At 37.1% G+C, this 19,860-nt stretch overlaps 1 protein-coding gene across 2 annotated transcripts in view; it reads right to left on the bottom strand.

Annotated features, from left to right (window-relative positions):
* Positions 1–249: 249 nt before the first annotated feature.
* AP1AR (adaptor related protein complex 1 associated regulatory protein) overlaps positions 250–19,860 on the bottom strand; it is a 35,308-nt gene continuing 15,697 nt past the window's right edge. Inside the window, exons 5-10 of one of the 2 annotated variants that reach the window (XM_048846829.2) lie at positions 17,091–17,187; positions 16,172–16,270; positions 12,987–13,048; positions 11,704–11,777; positions 10,579–10,707; positions 250–2,609 (exon numbers count right to left, since the gene is read on the bottom strand). In XM_048846829.2, the coding sequence (XP_048702786.1) occupies positions 2,344–2,609; positions 10,579–10,707; positions 11,704–11,777; positions 12,987–13,048; positions 16,172–16,270; positions 17,091–17,187 (727 nt within the window). In that variant the 3' untranslated portion in view covers positions 250–2,343. The remainder of the gene's footprint in view (positions 2,610–10,578; positions 10,708–11,703; positions 11,778–12,986; positions 13,049–16,171; positions 16,271–17,090; positions 17,188–19,860) is intronic. The other variant, XM_048846830.2, reaches the window with a different exon arrangement.

Below are 19,860 nucleotides of genomic sequence, written 5' to 3'. Positions count from 1 at the left end.
GACTCCATTGTCATTTTTAAGTCAAAATGATTGTGACTCATTTAACTGTGAAAGTGGAATGCTACTAATAACCATGGTTAAAAGTATGTGTGTCACTATAATAAAATAATCTGTAGTCCAAGTTATATCTTCCCCCTTCTTGCTGATTTTCTACTTGCTCAGCAATCAAGACCCTTTGTCATCAACAGTAGTTCTCTTGTGACCATGGTTTGCAGAACAGGGTTTTTAAAGAGAAGAAAGTGACAAAGGTTGTGTGGGTTAGTTTTCATGTAAAAAAAAAAAAGTTTATTTACAGCTTGAGAAAGTTGCCCTTCCTTAGAATTCAATATATGAATATGTCAAGAAAAACATTACACAGTAGTTGCTTACACCAAAACAAAAATATACATTTGATGCGTACAAACTCTTAAAAAACATATTAGCGGCATTGCAAATGTAGATATTACATTAAAATATTTCCAACAACATAGCTACAACTTAAATTAAGAAATGGAATGTTAAATACATTAAAAGATTTAGCTGTTTCCTAAAGTGTCATTGTATGTACATATTTAGTCAAAGCGTCTGGTATTTTAATTTTAGATAAAAGGCATGAGGAAGATCAAACTGCCATGAACCTGCCATATTATAGGGGCTCAGAAATCTAAATGCTTTAGACACGCTTTAGACAATATATACTTAGTTATTTCTGATGATGTAGCTTTTTGTAACTTTGAGGAAGTGCATTGCCTTTATGCTAAAAATAAAGAGCCACACATGAAAATCCTTATTCAGAAAGACGCTATAGAGGAACATACAATTTACATTAGGAGAGTAAAGCTTTTCTGCTAGCTCAGAAAAAACACATTTACAGTTGTGCTTTACACAGTTTCTCCAGTTAGTTTTTGTTTTATATAATTCATAATCAAAATGTAAGGGGAAATTATGCATCAGATTCCACATGGGCAGCGGTAACTGAAGGCCTGCTTAAGTTTCAGCCCATATCAGCGATGGTAACTATCCAGTTACAAAGCACAGGAAAGCTTGAAAAGTTCAATGTACTGCTTTGTAACTGGAAAGGATGTGTATTCCTGTTTGTGTTAATATAGCCACGGGAACTCTGTTTTAGGATCTCTTTCTTTCAAACCTAGCAGAGAAGTGATTTTTTCCATATACTGACAGGTTTCAGAGTAACAGCCGTGTTAGTCTGTATTCGCAAAAAGAAAAGGAGGACTTGTGGCACCGTAGAGACTAACCAATTTATTTGAGCATAAGCTTTCGTGAGCTGTAGCTCACGAAAGCTTATGCTCAAATAAATTGGTTAGTCTCTAAGGTGCCACAAGTCCTCCTTTTCTTTTTCCATATACTGCAAGTCTGTTCACATAATGCTGCCTTTAAGAATTATTCATACAAAGCTGAAGAAATTGTAAGTATTCCACAAGTTAAAAATATCTCTAAACACTTTGGTACTAGCAGCATTTGATGAGTTGTAAGTGAAAAAAACTGAACCTTTGGTCCTCTAAATTTTCCTTTAACTTTCAAATTTCAAAATTTTCTGTTAAAGTACAGAAAAGCAGCTATAAAAAATCTTTAGGTAGCATACTTTCACTAAACACAATACATCATTTTACATGATAAATCTTGTAAAAAAAATTTCTATTGGATATGCCATTGGAATCATTATGATTGGTACAAGAAAATAATTCAAATAAAAAAAGGTAAGAAATAAGTTGAGGTAATAAACCAATTGCAAATAGACAATTTCACATGTGATAAACTATTGACTCTGCCTCCCTATGTTAAAGAACAAATCAAATAGATAATGGAAAAAGGCAATTTATAAAAGTAATCTCTCACCGCTTTCACATTCTCAGACTTTAAGGTCAGAAGGGACAATCATGATAATCTAGTCTGACCTCCTGCATATTGCAGGCCACAGAACCTTATCCACCACTTAATACATTCAAGTATTAAGATAACTTATGTAAAATATTTATTTTCAAGATAAATATTAGCCCAATGACAACATGTAAAACAAAATCAGGAGAAATATATTGAAACAAAGTGGCTACTTAAAATATAGTTTATGTCAAGCTGAGAATCTTAAATTAGTGCAGATAATTTTATATGAATCCCAAATTTCCAGAAATATACAAGACAGAATCAACCCAGTATTTTCATAAACATAAGGTAGATGATAAAATTGCACTTAATTTCTGAAGTAATTCAGATAACCAATCATTCCAATTCCTTGCTAAAGAGCATTACAATATGGTTTCCTTCCTTTTCTTACACAAGACTCAAATTCTGTACACTCCATTTAACTTTAAACATTTTGCCATTAATAACAGCCACACAATTTCACTATCTGTCTTGTTGATCAGCATCGGATTTATTTATGTCTGACACAGACAGTTCTATTACAGGATTCACAAATCCAGCATACTCTGAATTGCCATTATCATCCATCTCAGCACTAACAAAATCATTCTCCCACTCCAAGCCATTTGAATCATCAGAAGCTGAGGCTGGATTACTTCCTGTCTTCTTGCTGCTAAATTTTAGTGCTGCTCGGAGTATATCTTCTTCTGTTTTAGAGCGCTCTCTCAATGGAATCATTCTGTTCATGCCTGCAATTTAAGATAACTTTTTAAGCCATAACTTTATTTGGGGGGGGGGGGGGGCAGGACACCATGGGAAGAGGAGAATGTGTCACCACATTTTTGCTAAAATATTAAATGCTAACAAAAGCACATTTAGAGCCAGATTCTGATACTTTTGCTCTTATTGACTAGTACCTCACTCTGCAAGCAGTCTTGTTCATGTCAATGCAAGTAAGGGCATCAATACCTTCTTTAGTCGCTAATTGGCCAAGGAAATTGATTACCTATTTGATAATGAAACCATTTTCTAGCCTTTTTTTTTTTTTAAATTAAAGAAAGCAAGAAGAATGGCTAAATAGGATCAGGTTTTGTTGACAGTCTTTCCCACTAACCAATCTGCTGCCCTTTCTACTTGATAGGTATGTATGTATTCTGAACACATACAAACATATTAAAAACTTTCTGGTTCCATGAAATTTCTGTGGAAGCTACTAACTCCTATTAAATCATATGATCTGTAGTAATGTATCTGCTTGTAGCTTCCTGACACAGTGATATCAGAAGAAATCTTCACCGAGTGAAACAGATTCTGAAGTTCAGAAATTGTGTTTCCCTAGACATAGATATCATTTTGCTTTGTACAAAAAGGACACATTCAAGATACATACACAAACTAAGCCAAGTTGATCAGAAATCTGCATAACATGTTAGAGATTTTTCAAAAGAAAGGGATGTTAGCAATGCTGAATCATCTCCAGAGGTGTATAAACTGGTCTCCTCTGCCAATGGAAAGAAGTGAAAGCTTGCAGAGGCAATACAAGATTTACTGTGCCTCCGTTCTCATCATGGTCAGGTTTACCCTACCCTCCTACTTAAATCCCTCTCATTTTAAACTTGGATTACTGCAGTGATTCTGCTTCAGTATGCTATTTATATAATAAACATCCTTTATCACTTGAGATTCCAGGAAAAAGTTTACATACACTCACTGGGTACTTGTGAAGTTTAGCAATATTTCAATGTGTTTGTTCCTTTGCTACTGATACTTCACTGAAGGGATCATCAATAAAGATACACAATACCCTTTAACAAGTTATACTGTTAACAGGGTGAAATGACAGTGTAACTTTATTGCAGTTCCATGTTAACTGTATATGATAACTGGTTTACCATAAAGATATTCAGAGCAAGAATAGAAAATATCAGTAAATTCATAGATTCCAAGGCCAGAAGGGACCATTGTGATAATTTAGCCTGACCTCCTGTATAACACAGGCCATAGAACTTCCACAAAATAATTCCTAGATCAAATCTTTTAGAAAAACATCAAACCTTGATTTTAAAAATATCAGTGATGTAGAATCCTCCAAAACCCTTGGTAAATTGTTCCAAGGGTTAATTACTCTCACCATTAAAAGTTTAGCCCTATTTACAGTTTGAATTTGTCTAGCTTCAACTTCCAGCCATTGAATCATGTTATACCTTTCCCTGCTAGACTGAAGAACCCATTATTAAAATGTGTGTTCCTCATGTAGGTACTTACAGTCTGTAATCAAGTCACCCCTTAACCTTCTCTTCATTAAGCTAAATATATTGAGCTTCATTATCATGGCTCTTCTCTGAATCCTCTCTAATTTATCAATAATCTCCTTGATTTATGGACACCAGAACTGGACACAGTATTTCAGCTGTGGTTGCACCGGTGCCAAATACAAAAGTTATTTTACATCTATACCCCTACCTGAGACTCCCTTGTTTATGCATTCCAGGATTATGTTAGCTCTTTTGGCCACAGTGTCACATTGGGAGTTCACATCCAGCTGATTATCCACCACAACACACAAATCTTTTTCAAAGTCACAGGATCCCTCTGAGTCCTAGCTTCCCAGAATAGAGTTCCCCCTCCCATAAATATGGCCTATGTTCTTTGTTTCCAGATGTATACTGTGACGTTATTGACATGAACTGTGACCGTATAGATTATTGCAAACAGGGTCTTATGATTGCACCAGGTCTTGTACAGAGGAGGTCAAGTGGGATGTCTATGGAAAGGCTGTAGTTTGCTGGTTACGATTATGCTGTCTGTATGCGTGTGTCATTTTTGTATTTGAAGTTATGAATATTGGCGATGTACTTGTATCTCAATGTGTTGGATTCTAAGTAGCCTCAATGAAGCATTTGGTCAGCTTCTTGAGAAAAGACTATTCTCAGTAAGTACCCTATCAAGAAACACTTAACTGACAATGGACTTCGGGAGACGTCAATCCACATCTGAGCTTCCCTGAGAACGTTCAAACTAACATGTAAACAATGGAGTCGGACTGCAAAAAGCTGAATCATTTATGGACACGTGACTTGCCCAGGTGGCTACAAACTCCATCTTGTTGCTGTGACTTTGCACAGAAGAACAAAGGGGTTTCTGGCCACAAGAGAGAGAATATAAAAGGCCCTGGAAACCTCTCCATTTTGTCTTCAGCTGGCTCAAGAGATGGCCTCTCCACCCCCAAGAGATGCCTGAAAGAAACTGGAACAAAAGACAGTAACTATGGGGGTGAGAGTGATTGCTGGACCCAGACTAGGAAGGAGTCCAGTCTGTGAAAGAAGCTCATTGGGACATCTCTGAGGGTGAGATTCACCTGTATTCAGTTTCCTACTGTATTAGGCTTAGATTGCGTGTTTTGTTTTATTTTGCTTGGTAATTTACTTTGTTCTGTCTATTTCTTGGAACCACTTAAATCCTACTTTTTATACTTAATAAAAGGTTTCAGAGTAACAGCCGTGTTAGTCTGTATTCGCAAAAAGAAAAGGAGTACTTGTGGCACCTTAGAGACTAACCAATTTATTTGAGCATGAGCTTTCGTGAGCTACAGCTCACTTCGCTGTAGCTCACGAAAGCTCATGCTCAAATAAATTGGTTAGTCTCTAAGGTGCCACAAGTACTCCTTTTCTTTATACTTACTAAAATCACTTTTTTCTTATTAATTAACCCAAAGTAAGTAATTAATACCTGGGGGAGCAAACAGCTGTGCATCTCTCTCTATCAGTGTTATAAAGGGCAGACAATTTATGAGTTTACCCTGTGTAAGCTTTATACAGAGTAAAACTGATTTGGGGTTTGGATCCCATTGGGAGCTGGGTGTCTGAGTGCTAAAGACAGGAGCACTTCTTAAGCTGTTTTCAGTTAAGCCTCAGCTTTGGGGCATGTGGTTCAGACCCTGGGTCTGTGTTGGAGCAGACTGGCATGTCTGGCTCGACAATGTTGGAGCAGACTGGCATGTCTGGCTCGACAAGGCAGGGTTCTGGAAGCCCAAACTGGCAGAGAAAACAGGCTCAGAGGTAGTGTCAGCACATCAGGTGACAGTCCCAAGAGGGTTTCTGTGATTGAACCTGTCATATACATTTTGGGTTTTAATATGGCTATATGTTATTGTTTGCTTGGTAAACTGGCCTCCAGCAATCCAGATCATTCGTGATCAGTGACCTGTCCTCCTCATTTTTTACCACTTCCCCAATCTGTGTCATCTGCAAACTTTATCAGTGATGATTTTATGTTTTCTCCCAGGTCATTGATAAAGATGTTAAATAGCATAGGGCCGAGAACCAATTCCCACAGGACCCTACTGGAGACATACGCACTCAATGATCCCCCTTTTATACTTACATTTTGAGACCTATCATTTATCCAGTTTGTAATCCATTTTATGTGTGCCATGTTAATTTTATACCATTCTAGTTTTTTAATCAAAATGTTGTGCGATACCAAGTAAAATGCCTTATAGAAGTCCAAATATATTACATCAACACTATTACCTTTATCAACCAAATTTTGTAATCTCATCAAAAAAAGATGTCAAGTTAGTTTGACAGGATCTATTTTTCATAAACTTATACTGATTTGCATTAATTACACTATCCTCCTTCAGTTCTTTATTAATCGAGTTCCATATTAGCTACTCTGTCTTGCCTGGGATTGATGTCAGGCTGATGGGCCTATGAATACCTAGGTCATCCCATTTACCCTTTTTAAAAATTAGCTTTCTTCCAGTCTTCTGGAACTTCCCTGGTATTCAAAGACTCATTGAAAATCAACATTAACAGTCTAATGAGCTCCTCAGCATGCTCTTTTAAAACTCTTGGATGCAAGATATTTAGACCCGCTAATTTAAAAATGTCCAACTTTAGTAGCTTCTGTTTTAACAACTTCCAAAGATATTAGTGAAATGGAAAGCGTGTTACCATCACTGTATACACCTGGGAGAATTCTGCAACATTGCACACATGCAGAATTCATGTCCCCTGCAGAAAATACATTCTGCCGGAGAGACGCTGCAGTTACATCTTTCGCCTACTGGGGCTGCTGTGGCACCAGAACAAAGGACAGCCGGCTCACTGGATGTAACAGGCAGCAGTGGATAGGAAGGCCGAGAGGCTGCATTCCTCACAGTTCCCTGCCTGTGGGGCCAGGTGAGAAGGCATGGGATATGGGGGGGGGACAGGGACACATGGGGACAGAGAAGATGTGCTTGATTGAATGGGAGAGGCTACAGGTCAGCCAGGGTCTGCATAGAGAAGGATCCTCCACTCCCTAACCCCCCCCCCCCCCCAAAACACCAAAAACAAAAACCCCGTTCCATACTTCTCCCACCCACACCCAACAACATTCCAGGTTAACTCCAGGCTCCTTCCCAGCAATTACTTCCATCTCTATCAGCTCCTCCGTTACCCCTGACTCCCCTTAAGTCTTTGCACTGCTTCTGAGGGGTCCAGGAAATAAGTTTCTGTATTCTAGTTTAAATTAATTACTTAAAGTTCTGTATTAATATGTGCAGTAAATCTATTTGTCCAAAAACATTTCCTGAATCTTTTTTGTTGTCTGTATTATTACAGACATACTTGCTGACAGGTATTTTGAAATAAATTACCAAAATAATTGAAACTAGTGTGATTATATTGTGTTATTTTGACAAATAAAATATGCAGAATTTTAAAATATTGTGCACAGACTTCTTAATTTTTTGGCACAGAATCCCCCCAGGAGTAACTTTAAGATGAAACTGCATCATCTGTTTCCCCCCAAAATTCAGAACAGAAATATTTCTTGAATACTCTGCCTTTTTGCATTATTACTGATAATGCTACCATTTCCCTCTAGTAATGGACTAATACCTTTGTCAGGATTCTTTATATACTTTAAAAAACTCCTTATTTTCCTTAACTCTGCTGGCCCTGGATACAAGGAGAAATTTCGTACCTTTCCTTATCAAATTTTCTACAATTCCTAATTTCTGATTGTAGCCATTACTATGAACCTCCCCCTTTTTTCCATTTGTTTTAAATATTTTTTTTATAGCTGCCTTCACTTCTCCATTAAGCCACGCTGGTTTTTTAACCAGGACAGCCTTCTTCCTCAGTTGTGGATTTTTGAGCATCTAATAAAGTTCTTAAATGACTCCCAATCATCATTCACATTTTTCTAATTAAATTCTTCCTCCCAGCAGATTTGGCTCACAGTTGTTTTCAGCTTTGTGAAATTGACCCTATTAAAGTACTAACTAAATATATATATATGTGTGTGTGTGTGTTTCTTATTTTTTACTAGACTGGACTTTCTTCTGTTTGCACATTATAAATGTGATCAAGTCATGATCACTTGTACCTAAGCTGTAAACTTTTACTTCTGAGATCAGTTTCTCTTTATCTAGAATTCCCCTGCGTTGGCTGCAACACTTTACCAAATTACTATACCAAACAGGATTAAATATGCTGCAAATATATACAGTGATACCACAACATTACTATATTGCCTATTCTTCATGGTACTCATCTGATTTATGATGTATCCTCATCTCCTTCCCTTGGTCTACTCTTCGTCTATAGGGCAGGGATTCTCTCTTTTGTGTTTGTAGAGCACCCAGCACAATGCTGCCCCAATCCCAATGGGTGTCTTTGGGCACTATCATAATATAAATATTTACCACCACCACTAATCATCTAATTTGAAGATGAAGTAAAAAGGTACATAGACAAACTTAGACATTTCCAGAAGCCTTAGTTCAGAGCTCCCTAACTTGGAAACTTCTTTTGGTCACGCAAAGTGTAATTCCCTCCCAAGGTTTATTCTAGTTAGGTGGCCATTAGGCAGAGACCCATTTTAAAAATTGGTATACTTTTGGTCTACAATCAAACAATCCCTTGTTCATTAAGAGCAAAAATGTATAACCAGATCATATATAAGAACTTGAGCACGCAAAGTTTTTCCCATACCCTTCTAACCTTTCTGGCTTTTTGTGGTATGAGATCAAGTCTCTCCCTTACACACGTCTTTTGATAGCACCCATGAACACAGTACCTAAACAGCCTATGCGGGGCAAATGGACAGATATCTTTGCTGATACTTCTCAGACATTCATCCACACTGCATCAGTGGTGCTGACAACTGAGAGACCTGGACGGGGTGGATAGAATCCATTCAGATGGTCATGCTCAGTCTTTTCTAATTGTTTTCAGAGCACTGAAACTATGCCTTCTCCCTTGCAGGGATTTCTCAAGGATCCACCCTGCCATTTTTTCTATTCAAGATTTAACACGACTAGGGAGCCCATGCAATGATATGTGTGATCAGCCATCACATTCAACTTTAAATATACGCTCCCCTTTCATATGTTCCAGATACCACCATTGGCAGAATCACTCAATGACTGGCAAAAAGTGGGATCTCAATTATAACTACTTGAATACTTAGTTTTGAATGTTGGCAATTTTTCATCAAATTATATGTGAATAAATTTTCCATTATTTAGCCAGCTGGCTAGAGATCAAACACAATCAAAATGGAAGTGATGTTTCTGGCAAGGGTCGCAATAAAATGCGAGCTTAATCTGTAACTGCTTTATCAGTTGAAGACTGCCAACCATTGCAGTCCACAAGTTTGTGGTCTAGTTAGATTTATTGCTTGGAGATTGCCAACATTTTTTCAGTCACCACAACAGCATTTCCCCCCTCAACTATAGCTGGTGAAAATTGCACCTCCCCTTCAGATGTAACCCACCTTGTTCATCTATGCTTTTGTAATCACTTGATTGGATATAGCAGTGGGCTTTACCAAAGACTGTAAAAGGAACCCAGAAGCTTGAGGAAGTCCAAAATGCAATTTTCCCCTGCCTTCTGTGTGGGGCAGGCCAAGGAGAGCAAATAACACCTACTCTCCGCACTGGCTGCCAATCCGCTAATGGATGAAGTTCAAGGTACTTAATACTATATACAAAAAAATCATCATCTAGGCTCAGGTTACTTCAGCAGAAATTCCCCAATACAGAAATATGCTCAAATATGAACCTGGATATTTTTAGAGAGCTCAAAGAAAATTCTGCCTTTCAAAAGTGAATTTAAGACCAAGTCGTAGATCTTCTCCAGATCACTACATTTTTGGGTTGCGTGTGAAGAATGGAAACCCCACGTAAATGGTAAGGAATATATTTACCTTTAAACAGTGCATACCCATGTGCATACCCGTTAAATTAATTGTTTTTACATCCTAGGTAGTGTAACAACAAAAGCAAGCAGCTGTAATAGATTCCTGATGCTACTTGCTCACAAGGGGGCAGTATTTCTTTACTGTTATATTTTGTTGCAGGTTTACTACTAGTAAGGTTACCATGCAATGTTGAAACCTGAAGCAAATTTGCTAAAGACTCTAAGGAACTTAGTTTTCATTGCTCCGACAGGTGAAAATATTAGAGTTATTCTAATAAACTTGTTTAAGCTAATCTTCCTATGACAAAATCATCATCTTCACCAACAGTGTGATCTTAAAAGAGAATAAAGCACATATTTAAAAAAGCATGCTCAAAATGTTTTAAGCCATTTTCTTCTTTAGAAGAGACAGCATTTTTTGGTGTTGTCAAACTGCATACAATGCATAAGTCATTGAAATGGTTAAAGTTTTTGACCTATATAAGAGTGTATGACAAACACTACTGTATGACAGAGTAAGTACCTTCTTCATCTTCCCACTCTAAATCTAGTGAAGTGCTGTCATCATTTCCACTTGTTGATTTTGTTTTGGTCATTAAGTCACAGCTGCTCTCCGTGTTTGGTGTCAGAATGGTAGCATCAGATGAAAGTCCTACATCAAGAAGGTGTTTTTAATTCAAATATGTATTTGGGTTCAAGATTTAATAGCCAAAACTATCACACATCCACAGCAACTTTTACTTAGAATCTAAGCACCTTGCAAACTAACTAAAATTGAGCCTCAGCATCACTATTCGATGAATCGCTTCCATCCACCAATTTAATGAAATGTATCCTCCTTTGGGAGGGCATACAGCAGCTTTTTAACTGTTCACAACATTAAACAATTAAGGTAGGACAGTGAAGAATACTGTATCCAATTAAAACTATACAGGGATTTAGATGTAGAATGCAATTATCCAAGTTGGAATCTGGCCAGGGTTAACAAGGATTTCTAGAGTTCTACGGGATCCTGAATTACAAGCAGCCAGATACTCTTTTAATACTTCAGAGACTGCGCTTCCAACAATGCAGAGCCAATTAATAAGAAGGGGGTATTGGGTCAGAACTGATTCAAGGGTGAGAGTACCATATACAGCAATGGCTTTCAACCTTTTCTCATTTGCGGACCCCTAAAAAATTTGGAATGGAAATCTTAGATAGTCTGCGGACCCTCAGGAATCTGCAGACCACAGGTTGAAAACCACCGATATACAGGACCTTCTCCTGCAACACCTAGGTGTTCTCTGTATGTCTCCGTGGGACACTGCCGCTTCAGTGCCTAGAAAACCCTGGATAGCCAGTAGAAGTCAGCCTGAGGAGCTCAGTTTGGGTGCTAGTTCAAAACTCGTTTTATTAGATGAAACAACTTTGAGTACTGGGTACAGTATAGGCACCTGTCTGAAGGGTATATGAGGTACATGTCCAGATGCCTCCACAGATCAAAAATCCAAGAGGAACAGAAGTTCCTACCTTGTCTTATACAGACATAGACCCAAACGTGGGAAAACAAGGAGATTTTTCTTCGGAGAAGGATATTCAAACACAATTTGCTCCACAGTTAATTATAGAACATCTAATTTCAAAATGTATTTTGAAAATCACTTACTGCTACTTCGAAAAGCTTCATAGTGGATCTTTATATTTCTCAAAGACCAATCAAACTCCTCCTCTGCCACTGAGCTGTAAAAACAACATTTTGCTTATTACCGGTACATCCAGAGGTATGTATCAGTGATAAAGCCTAGCATTTACAGTTTTCTAGCATATTTATAGGTCCACCAGTTTAAAAAGTCTATATGAATTAGCATCTTTCAATAGGTTCTCATATCTCACAGAGCATTGTAGAGGGCACCCTCTTGTTAACCTTAGGAAATCATGTCTGCTCACACAGTTTTAGCTACCATCTTTATGCAGGTGACTTGCAAAATTACAATCCATTCCATATTTGTCTCCTTCCTTCCAATCCTGCATCCCTGCTCTCTAACATCTCCTTTGATAATTTGGAGGTAAGGTAACATGGCTAAATCTGGACTCCCTGGACCTTCCTCCCAAATCCACTCCTCTTCCCTCATTCTCTGTCACCACCTTCATCTCACTCATCTCAGACCCATAACCTAGCAGTTTATCTTTGACTCCTCCCTCTCTCATTTACCCTGTACATCCAGTATCCAAATCCTCATTTTCTTCCTCCATGGTATTTCAAAAATCCCCACTCCTTCACCCCATGCACAAAACTAAAACTAGTTCAGTCCTTCTTCATCTCTCACTGTGATTACTGCAACCATATTCTCTCTGGTCTCCTTAACAAGTATATAATTCCCCTCTGATCCATTCAAAATGTGGCTGCGTGGCTCACTTTCTTTGCCCATTTGCTCCCAATATTGTTTCTTTGATTTCTTCCACATACCTCTCCCCAAACTAGTGCTAATAAGAAACAAAATGTTTTGTGACAGCAGAGAGCACAAAGCTCTGACACCATTCTATTAATGTTTGATTAACTTACATTTATAATGCAGATTTCAAACTTGAATCACGAAAGACATCAGAGGAAGGGATAACTCGCATAACTCTAGACTGGAATAGCATTTTGAATGCATTATTCCAGTAACTCCAGAAGATGGCAGTAGGAATGCAATCTATCCTTGCTATATGGCGTGTAAATATGATGACGACATGCAAGAATGGCTACTTTTTAGTGGCGAGCGGAAAACAGCATTTTCAGAATTAAAATATCCCCTTACTTGAAACAGCCAGATATCTTGAAGCTCTGGAGAAGAGCGCAAATGACATGTTTGGGGGAAGATGGGAAAAAATACATCCTCAGATGCTGAAAACTCCCCCACTACTAGTCATTAATAAAAAAAACCAGTATTTTGTTTCACATCTTACCTTTGATATTCTCCATTATTAGCTGCTGGTGCTCGCTGCATAATCCTCTGTACTCTATGTGGCTACCAAACAAAGTGTAAGTTATCATATATCAGGAAGTTTTCAAGAATCACTCTGAAAAAATAGACTTAATACCCTTCGTATCATTGTTAAAAATATTAAAACAAGTTTCAACCTCCTGTGATTGACTACCTCCCTGTTACAAGGCCTAAAAATGTTATCCCGGTTCCCCCAATTCAGCTGTGAAAGAGACAGGACTTTGATTATATTAATACAGATTCTTAAGTAGGTGAAGTATTTGTTAGATAAAAATAACTTTTTCTTTCTAATCTCAGAGGATGAATATATTCTCTCCACAGCAGTATCAGTCCCTGCTAACTGGAAGGGAAAGAGCCTTCTTCATTTTAACCAATTTTGCACACAAGAAATGTGATCATGAGGCACCATCCTACTTGCAAACATGAATATAGGAGTGGTTATTCACCATAGCGTCTTTCCTTCTTAGTTATTCTTATCTCAGCATAGTACTTTCTAAAAGCAGTTGAGATATGATGATTTGGATGTTTTGTTCAGTCCTTAGTATGTGTTCAATAGAAAACATCTTTAATCTGACAAAGAAAATCTACTTTTAGAGAAGCAATTTTATTTCTTTACATTACCTCAGGACAAGGAATATTGCCACATATATTTCTATACCAGGATAAAGTGTTTGATTTGCATGAACAAAAACGTTACTATTTGTTGGTTCCTTTAAATTCTACAGTTTAAAGCCTTCCTTGTATCCTTATGTGTAAACAGATTGAGAATGAGATACAACCTAGTAATAGGATTCCTTTTATGGCCTCAAGATGTATATGTTATGGGCATAGGGTTTCACTCATTTTTGAACAGTTTTTGGTTTTAAGATGACTAACATCTACATCCCCACAATCCCAGAGAGAAAAATTTGGGGATAAAAATGTAAGGTGATCCAGGTACCTGCTGGGCAGTTTCATAACGGATTAAATTAAATTAATCTGTGTGACTTCACTTTGATTATATTGAAAGCTGAAATGAAATGAGCAAGTTTAATTTTTAGTAGCTAGAGCCCTGGTGTGTAGCAAATATATTTTCTCAGGTACATAAAGGAGAGAAAAAGGACAAAAAAGTGCAAGTAGTAAAACAAAAGATTCATTCAAGCACTACATGGCTGTAGTAGAGCTCCTTCTGAATGGCTGAATGGATCTAGTGAAAATTTTTATTTAATACAAAACTCTAATATGACAATGCCTTTTCTTGGCACAAAAGCATTTTCCCACTGTGGAGTATTTTGCATGTAAAGTATTAGCACAACTAGATTCTGAATGCAGTGATGAACTGGGAAGTTACGGAGAAAGTGCATTTCTTATTGATACTTGGTGAATGAGAGAAAGTGGACTGAAGGAAGGAAAGGATCACATATATTAAGCCAAACTGGATGTCTGGTTTCTACTTTATGAAGTAGGTCCATCTTTAAACTTATTCTATAAGTTAGTAGGTAAGTCCCAGGATATGCAAGTATTTAAAAATTATTGTTTTGCAGAACTCGATTATGCCACCTGTACTCAATTTAGTACCTTAGCTTCTATTTCTATTGGAAACAAATAAACTATACAAGATGTATTTAACATAAGCAACAGTGGTCAAAATCAGGTTCAGATGTTGTCATATTTCCAATGATTCACCTGTTTGTTGAATTAACAGACTGATGCCTGGCGCAAGCATGGAGTTTCAGGCAGGCAGAGTTGGATTGTGAATTTTATATAACTGAATTCTAGTTTATTTGGACCATGTCAGAACTTGAGCTCATATCCCTGAAATGTGCTTTTAAGATGGCTAAAACAAGATTAGAACTCTACTGTTTTCTTCTAATTGTAGCCACATGACTATATTTTTAAATAAAAAAACAAAAATAAGATTTAGAGACTTTTTGAAGAGTAACTAATTTCCTCCCCATCTCCATTCCCCGTTGATTAATGTCATTCAACCTTTTTCAACAAGGTAGTCTGTTTAAAAACAAAAAGGTATATTATAGATGTCCTAGGATCTGGATAAGAAAGACCAGTTTTCAGAATAGGGCATTTGGTAGGGTTTCTCCCAAAGAACTTTTACAGTCCTACGCATAAAACAAAATTACTGATGATGACCTGAAAGAGACCAAATACAGAAGAATAAGAAAAAGCAGAAGGCGAGAAAAACCCATTGAGAAAGAATAGCGAACACAATAATAGGAAAGAAATGCAGAACAGAAAGGCATCTCGAAATGATCTGAGAACATTTGATATTGGAAGAAAACTAAATCTCATCTTTGCCCTACAGTGTCCCATGCACTGTGAGCTGGCCATGATGGTCATGTCAGACTCTTGCTGGTAACACTGTTCATTTAGTGAACTACTGCATTAACTTTTCAATAAGAAAAGGTTGAATGGTAGTTAGTCCTAAAATGGGCTCCGACCTAATATCTTGTTGACTGCAGGGATTAATTTTTCATGAGTTTTACTTTCTTCAGTGAGTCTACCGAGGGGCTTTTAAAACTGTCTGTAATTAACATGTACACTGTGTTTGGGAAGTTTTGTTCTCTTGGGCATACCGTAACTGCTGCCACAAACAGCATTTAAATGGAAGTTGAAAAAAGTTAGACATACAGTTCTAAGTGTTCTTTTAAATTTGCAGACACTTCATATAATTAGACAATTTATACTCATCTTTTAGCTAAGGAATTGAGATGAAAAATATATGTACTAACACTTATGGGTTAAAATACAGTATTATTCATATAATCACACTTGCATGAAGAAGTCAAAGTATCATGGAAGACAGACCAGCAACTGTCTACTGGATAAACAGAAAACAAGAAGCCATTTTTCTTTTTTAAGACATCCAGGCTAAGTGTTATCAGCTGACCCCAATCTCAATAGCAACAGGCACTAGGCATTTAACACTGCTACTATTCACAGGCACAAATGTTTTATGCAACACATGCGCTACTCTGCTATAAAAATACTTGATATTAGACTTCAGGGACTATGCATGAAAACAGACACTACTACAAACCAAGCTGCATCTCAGAAATTACTTCTGAGAAAATAAATGAAACTACGACAGTCTGTGTACAAAAAAATATAGAACAGAAGCTCTGATATGTATTGGGGTCTTTTTCCCCTCACCTCCAAGAGCTTTTTCTGCTTTGCTGCCCTGGCTGCTTCACGCTGTGCAGCATATAAAGCCTCTTCTTCTATTCTTAACTTCTCCTCTTGTAAGGCTAACTGTATATGAACAAAATAATAAGGGTTAACAAAAGCAGAACCTATCTATCTTCCTATGAATAAAAACATAAGTTTACTAAATTAAAAGAAAAAGTTACTCATAAAAAGACAAACAAAAAGCAAACTATCAGACTGTATAGTCAGAAACCATTTTCTTGATCATAATTATATGCAAAGTATTGAGAGTCTGCAAGTTTCTTCTTTCAAACAACTATTGAAATTGAGTCGGATATACATTTCCCTGTTAAAACAAAGACTCCTGGGAAAATAGTGAGCTGTTTTAAATAAATAAGGGCGTTTTACCGAGGACCATATAAATTATATAAATAGTTTTAAACATGAGATGCATTTGTATTTAAAGAGGTGTTTATCTGGAAGTGATAACAATTAATGGAATATGATATGGAAATTAGTGAATGGGATAGGATGTTAAAAGCAGACATGATGAATTAGGTTCTTTCATTTAAAAAAAAGTTTTCGCCCCTCTCCACTAAATAAGCTGAATAAAACACACAGCACATTTTTCCTTTCCAAAGAAAAAAGGCTGGCATAGTTTGAATTTAATATAGCTCTCTATAGAGGATTATCTACCTTATTTATTATATTTTCCATTTAATTAAGCAGTAAAAGAATTAAGTGATCATCTTTCACACACTTAATTGCACAGCTACAGTACCTGGACAACTAAAAATCCTGTTAACTGATAAATGCAAGAACAATGATTTGCCACAAGTTAAAACTTGTTTTGCTTCATTTTTAAATAGGCCATTATTTGTAATCATAAAACTATCCAAGTCATAGAACCATCACAATTATCTACCTCTGACTGAAGTTTCATATCAAATGCTCTCTGTTTTTCAGCAATGGAATCATAATGTCTCTCTCTCAGAGCAGCAATTTCTTCCTCCGTCAGAGGTCTGAAGAGGGAGAAAAACAGAGGCACTCTTTAGTAAATTATTAGTTAGACCGGGAACTAATAAGACAAGGCTAATAAATGGAAGTACACTAATGAGGGAAAGAAGGAAGCAGTTAATTTAGAATTCTAAATTGTTCAGCCAGCCTTTTGACCTGAAGTTCTAACTGGATTGGCCAGACACAGTTAATCCAAACACAGGAGCAGGCTGAAAGTACAGTTCATATCTAAAACAAGGTTTAAAGTTACAGGGCTTACCTAAACAAACAGTTAATGCAGAGCAAACTGGGGTGTAAATCTACCTAATACTAGTATGCCATGCACTAACTGTCATGTGGACCCCGTTACTGTGCATTAAATCTTCCCTAGTGAAATGGGAGTAGACCAAAGCACACTCTAGGGAACTTTTAGAGTGTGGTCCACACAGACAGTTAATGCACAGCAAGGTACATTTACACCCCAGCTTGTCAAGCATTACTATTTATCTCTACATACATAGATATATTCCCCACGAAAACACATTTTATTGAAGGCAATGTGATTTAAGTGTATTTAAATGAAATCACGTTCCCCCAAAAAAGAATTCACCCTTTATAAAAATTATGCCCCTTTTAAGAGAAGGATAAAAGCCTCAAAATTAAGATTGAAAGATTCCAACTAATTTCTCAGTGCAGTATGACCTTTCACTCACTGCTGTCCCATCCTATTTAATTATGTCCCCTTTTTCTAATCTCTAATAGAAATATTGGACATATCTTTTATTACACATTATTTAATACATAGTAAAGATTTCAAAACGAAAGTAATCCTCGGGTAACTGAAGTTATATCAGAGCTCAAAATATTCTCTCAGATCAAAGTGTAGGAGAAGCAGAACAATGTTTTTATTAAAGAACTGGAATGGAAGATCTGTTTCATGTTGATTAAAATTATGTAAACGTATGTGCACTTTGCATTATGTAGCAACTAAGCAATGAACACTGTGTTTCACAGGGAGCAAGGTCCCACTCTTGAAGACAAGTTGTGCCAACATTGCGCCCGATGAAGTTGCAGAATCAAGTGACAATGTTGCAGGATATATTAAATGTTATAGCATGTTGGATAAGAATTCATGGAATAGAAAGATTTTATAATTTTAGGAACTTGTTATTGTAACTTTTGTATATACTTTTGCAAATATTAGGGGACCAAGTTAAGATTGAGTGAGTGCTATAAACCTGTAGGATTATAGAGCAGTGGAGAATTCACTGGAACCTTGTACGTGGTCCAGATTTTCCACCACAACTAGTGGAATGTTTGTCAATAAACTAATTTTTGTGGGATGTTAGAAGGGGAGTTTTTTTTTTTTAAACTGACCTAAAGTACAAAACCCAAAGCTACAGGTTTAAAAAGGCAAAATATTTACGAAAGTCAGGTAAAGGAAATGCAGACAAAGCTTCTGCATTGTTTTATCTTTGTATGCCTAAATAAAGGCCACTTGCTTTTAACTTTGCATCAGTAGTTTAAATAAAGCAGTGTGCCCTTGTTGCCAAGAAGGCCAATGGCATTTTGGGATGTATAAGTAGGGGCATAGCGAGCAGATCGAGGGACGTGATCGTTCCCCTCTATTCGACATTGGTGAGGCCTCATCTGGAGTACTGTGTCCAGTTTTGGGCCCCACACTACAAGAAGGATGTGGATAAATTGGAGAGAGTCCAGCGAAGGGCAACAAAAATGATTAGGGGTCTAGAACACATGACTTATGAGGAGAGGCTGAGGGAGCTGGGATTGTTTAGCCTGCAGAAGAGAAGAATGAGGGGGGATTTGATAGCTGCTTTCAACTACCTGAAAGGGGGTTCCAAAGAGGATGGCTCTAGACTGTTCTCAATGGTAGCAGATGACAGAACGAGGAGTAATGGTCTCAAGTTGCAGTGGGGGAGGTTTAGATTGGATATTAGGAAAAACTTTTTCACTAAGAGGGTGGTGAAACACTGGAATGCGTTACCTAGGGAGGTGGTAGAATCTCCTTCCTTAGAGGTTTTTAAGGTCAGGCTTGACAAAGCCCAGGCTGGGATGATTTAACTGGGAATTGGTCCTGCTTCGAGCAGGGGATTGGACTAGATGACCTTCTGGGGTCCCTTCCAACCCTGATATTCTATGATTCTAAAGTATATGTTTAATAAACTCAAACATCAGCAATCTTGCTGTATATTATACAGATCTACCTTCAATTAATTTACTAACATGCATTTAAGTTTAAAAATATTTTTATGCATAATCACTGAAATATACTTTTAGAAAATATCTACACTGTGAACAAAGTTGAATACCTGTGAGGAAAAGAAAAGCCAAGTGTCATAGCCTTTAAAAGAAGTTGAAACTTTTAAAATTTAGAAGGATACTTCAGAAAAATCTTAAATATCTTGTTCTAGACTACTGAAAAAAAGTTGTTGCTTTATACCGATTTATTTGAAGTCCTTCTATTAACTCAGATGCCAACCTTGCTTTGAGATTTTTTAGGGGTGTTTATGAAAACAATTAAGGATGTTGCTTGGATCAGCTGCCAGTGCCAAAGGTAAATACAGGTAGGGGGTCGAGTCTAGCACTTTGAATGCTTGTGGTGAATTTTAGATACACTTTTGTGAATGTTAGAGCAATAGGGACTGTCCCCCCACCCCACCCAGAAACTGGGACCTTTC

This window comes from Caretta caretta, chromosome 4, assembly GCF_965140235.1.
Source record: "Caretta caretta isolate rCarCar2 chromosome 4, rCarCar1.hap1, whole genome shotgun sequence".
Taxonomy (NCBI): domain Eukaryota; kingdom Metazoa; phylum Chordata; order Testudines; family Cheloniidae; genus Caretta; species Caretta caretta.
This window is presented reverse-complemented; position numbering and strand designations above follow the sequence as displayed.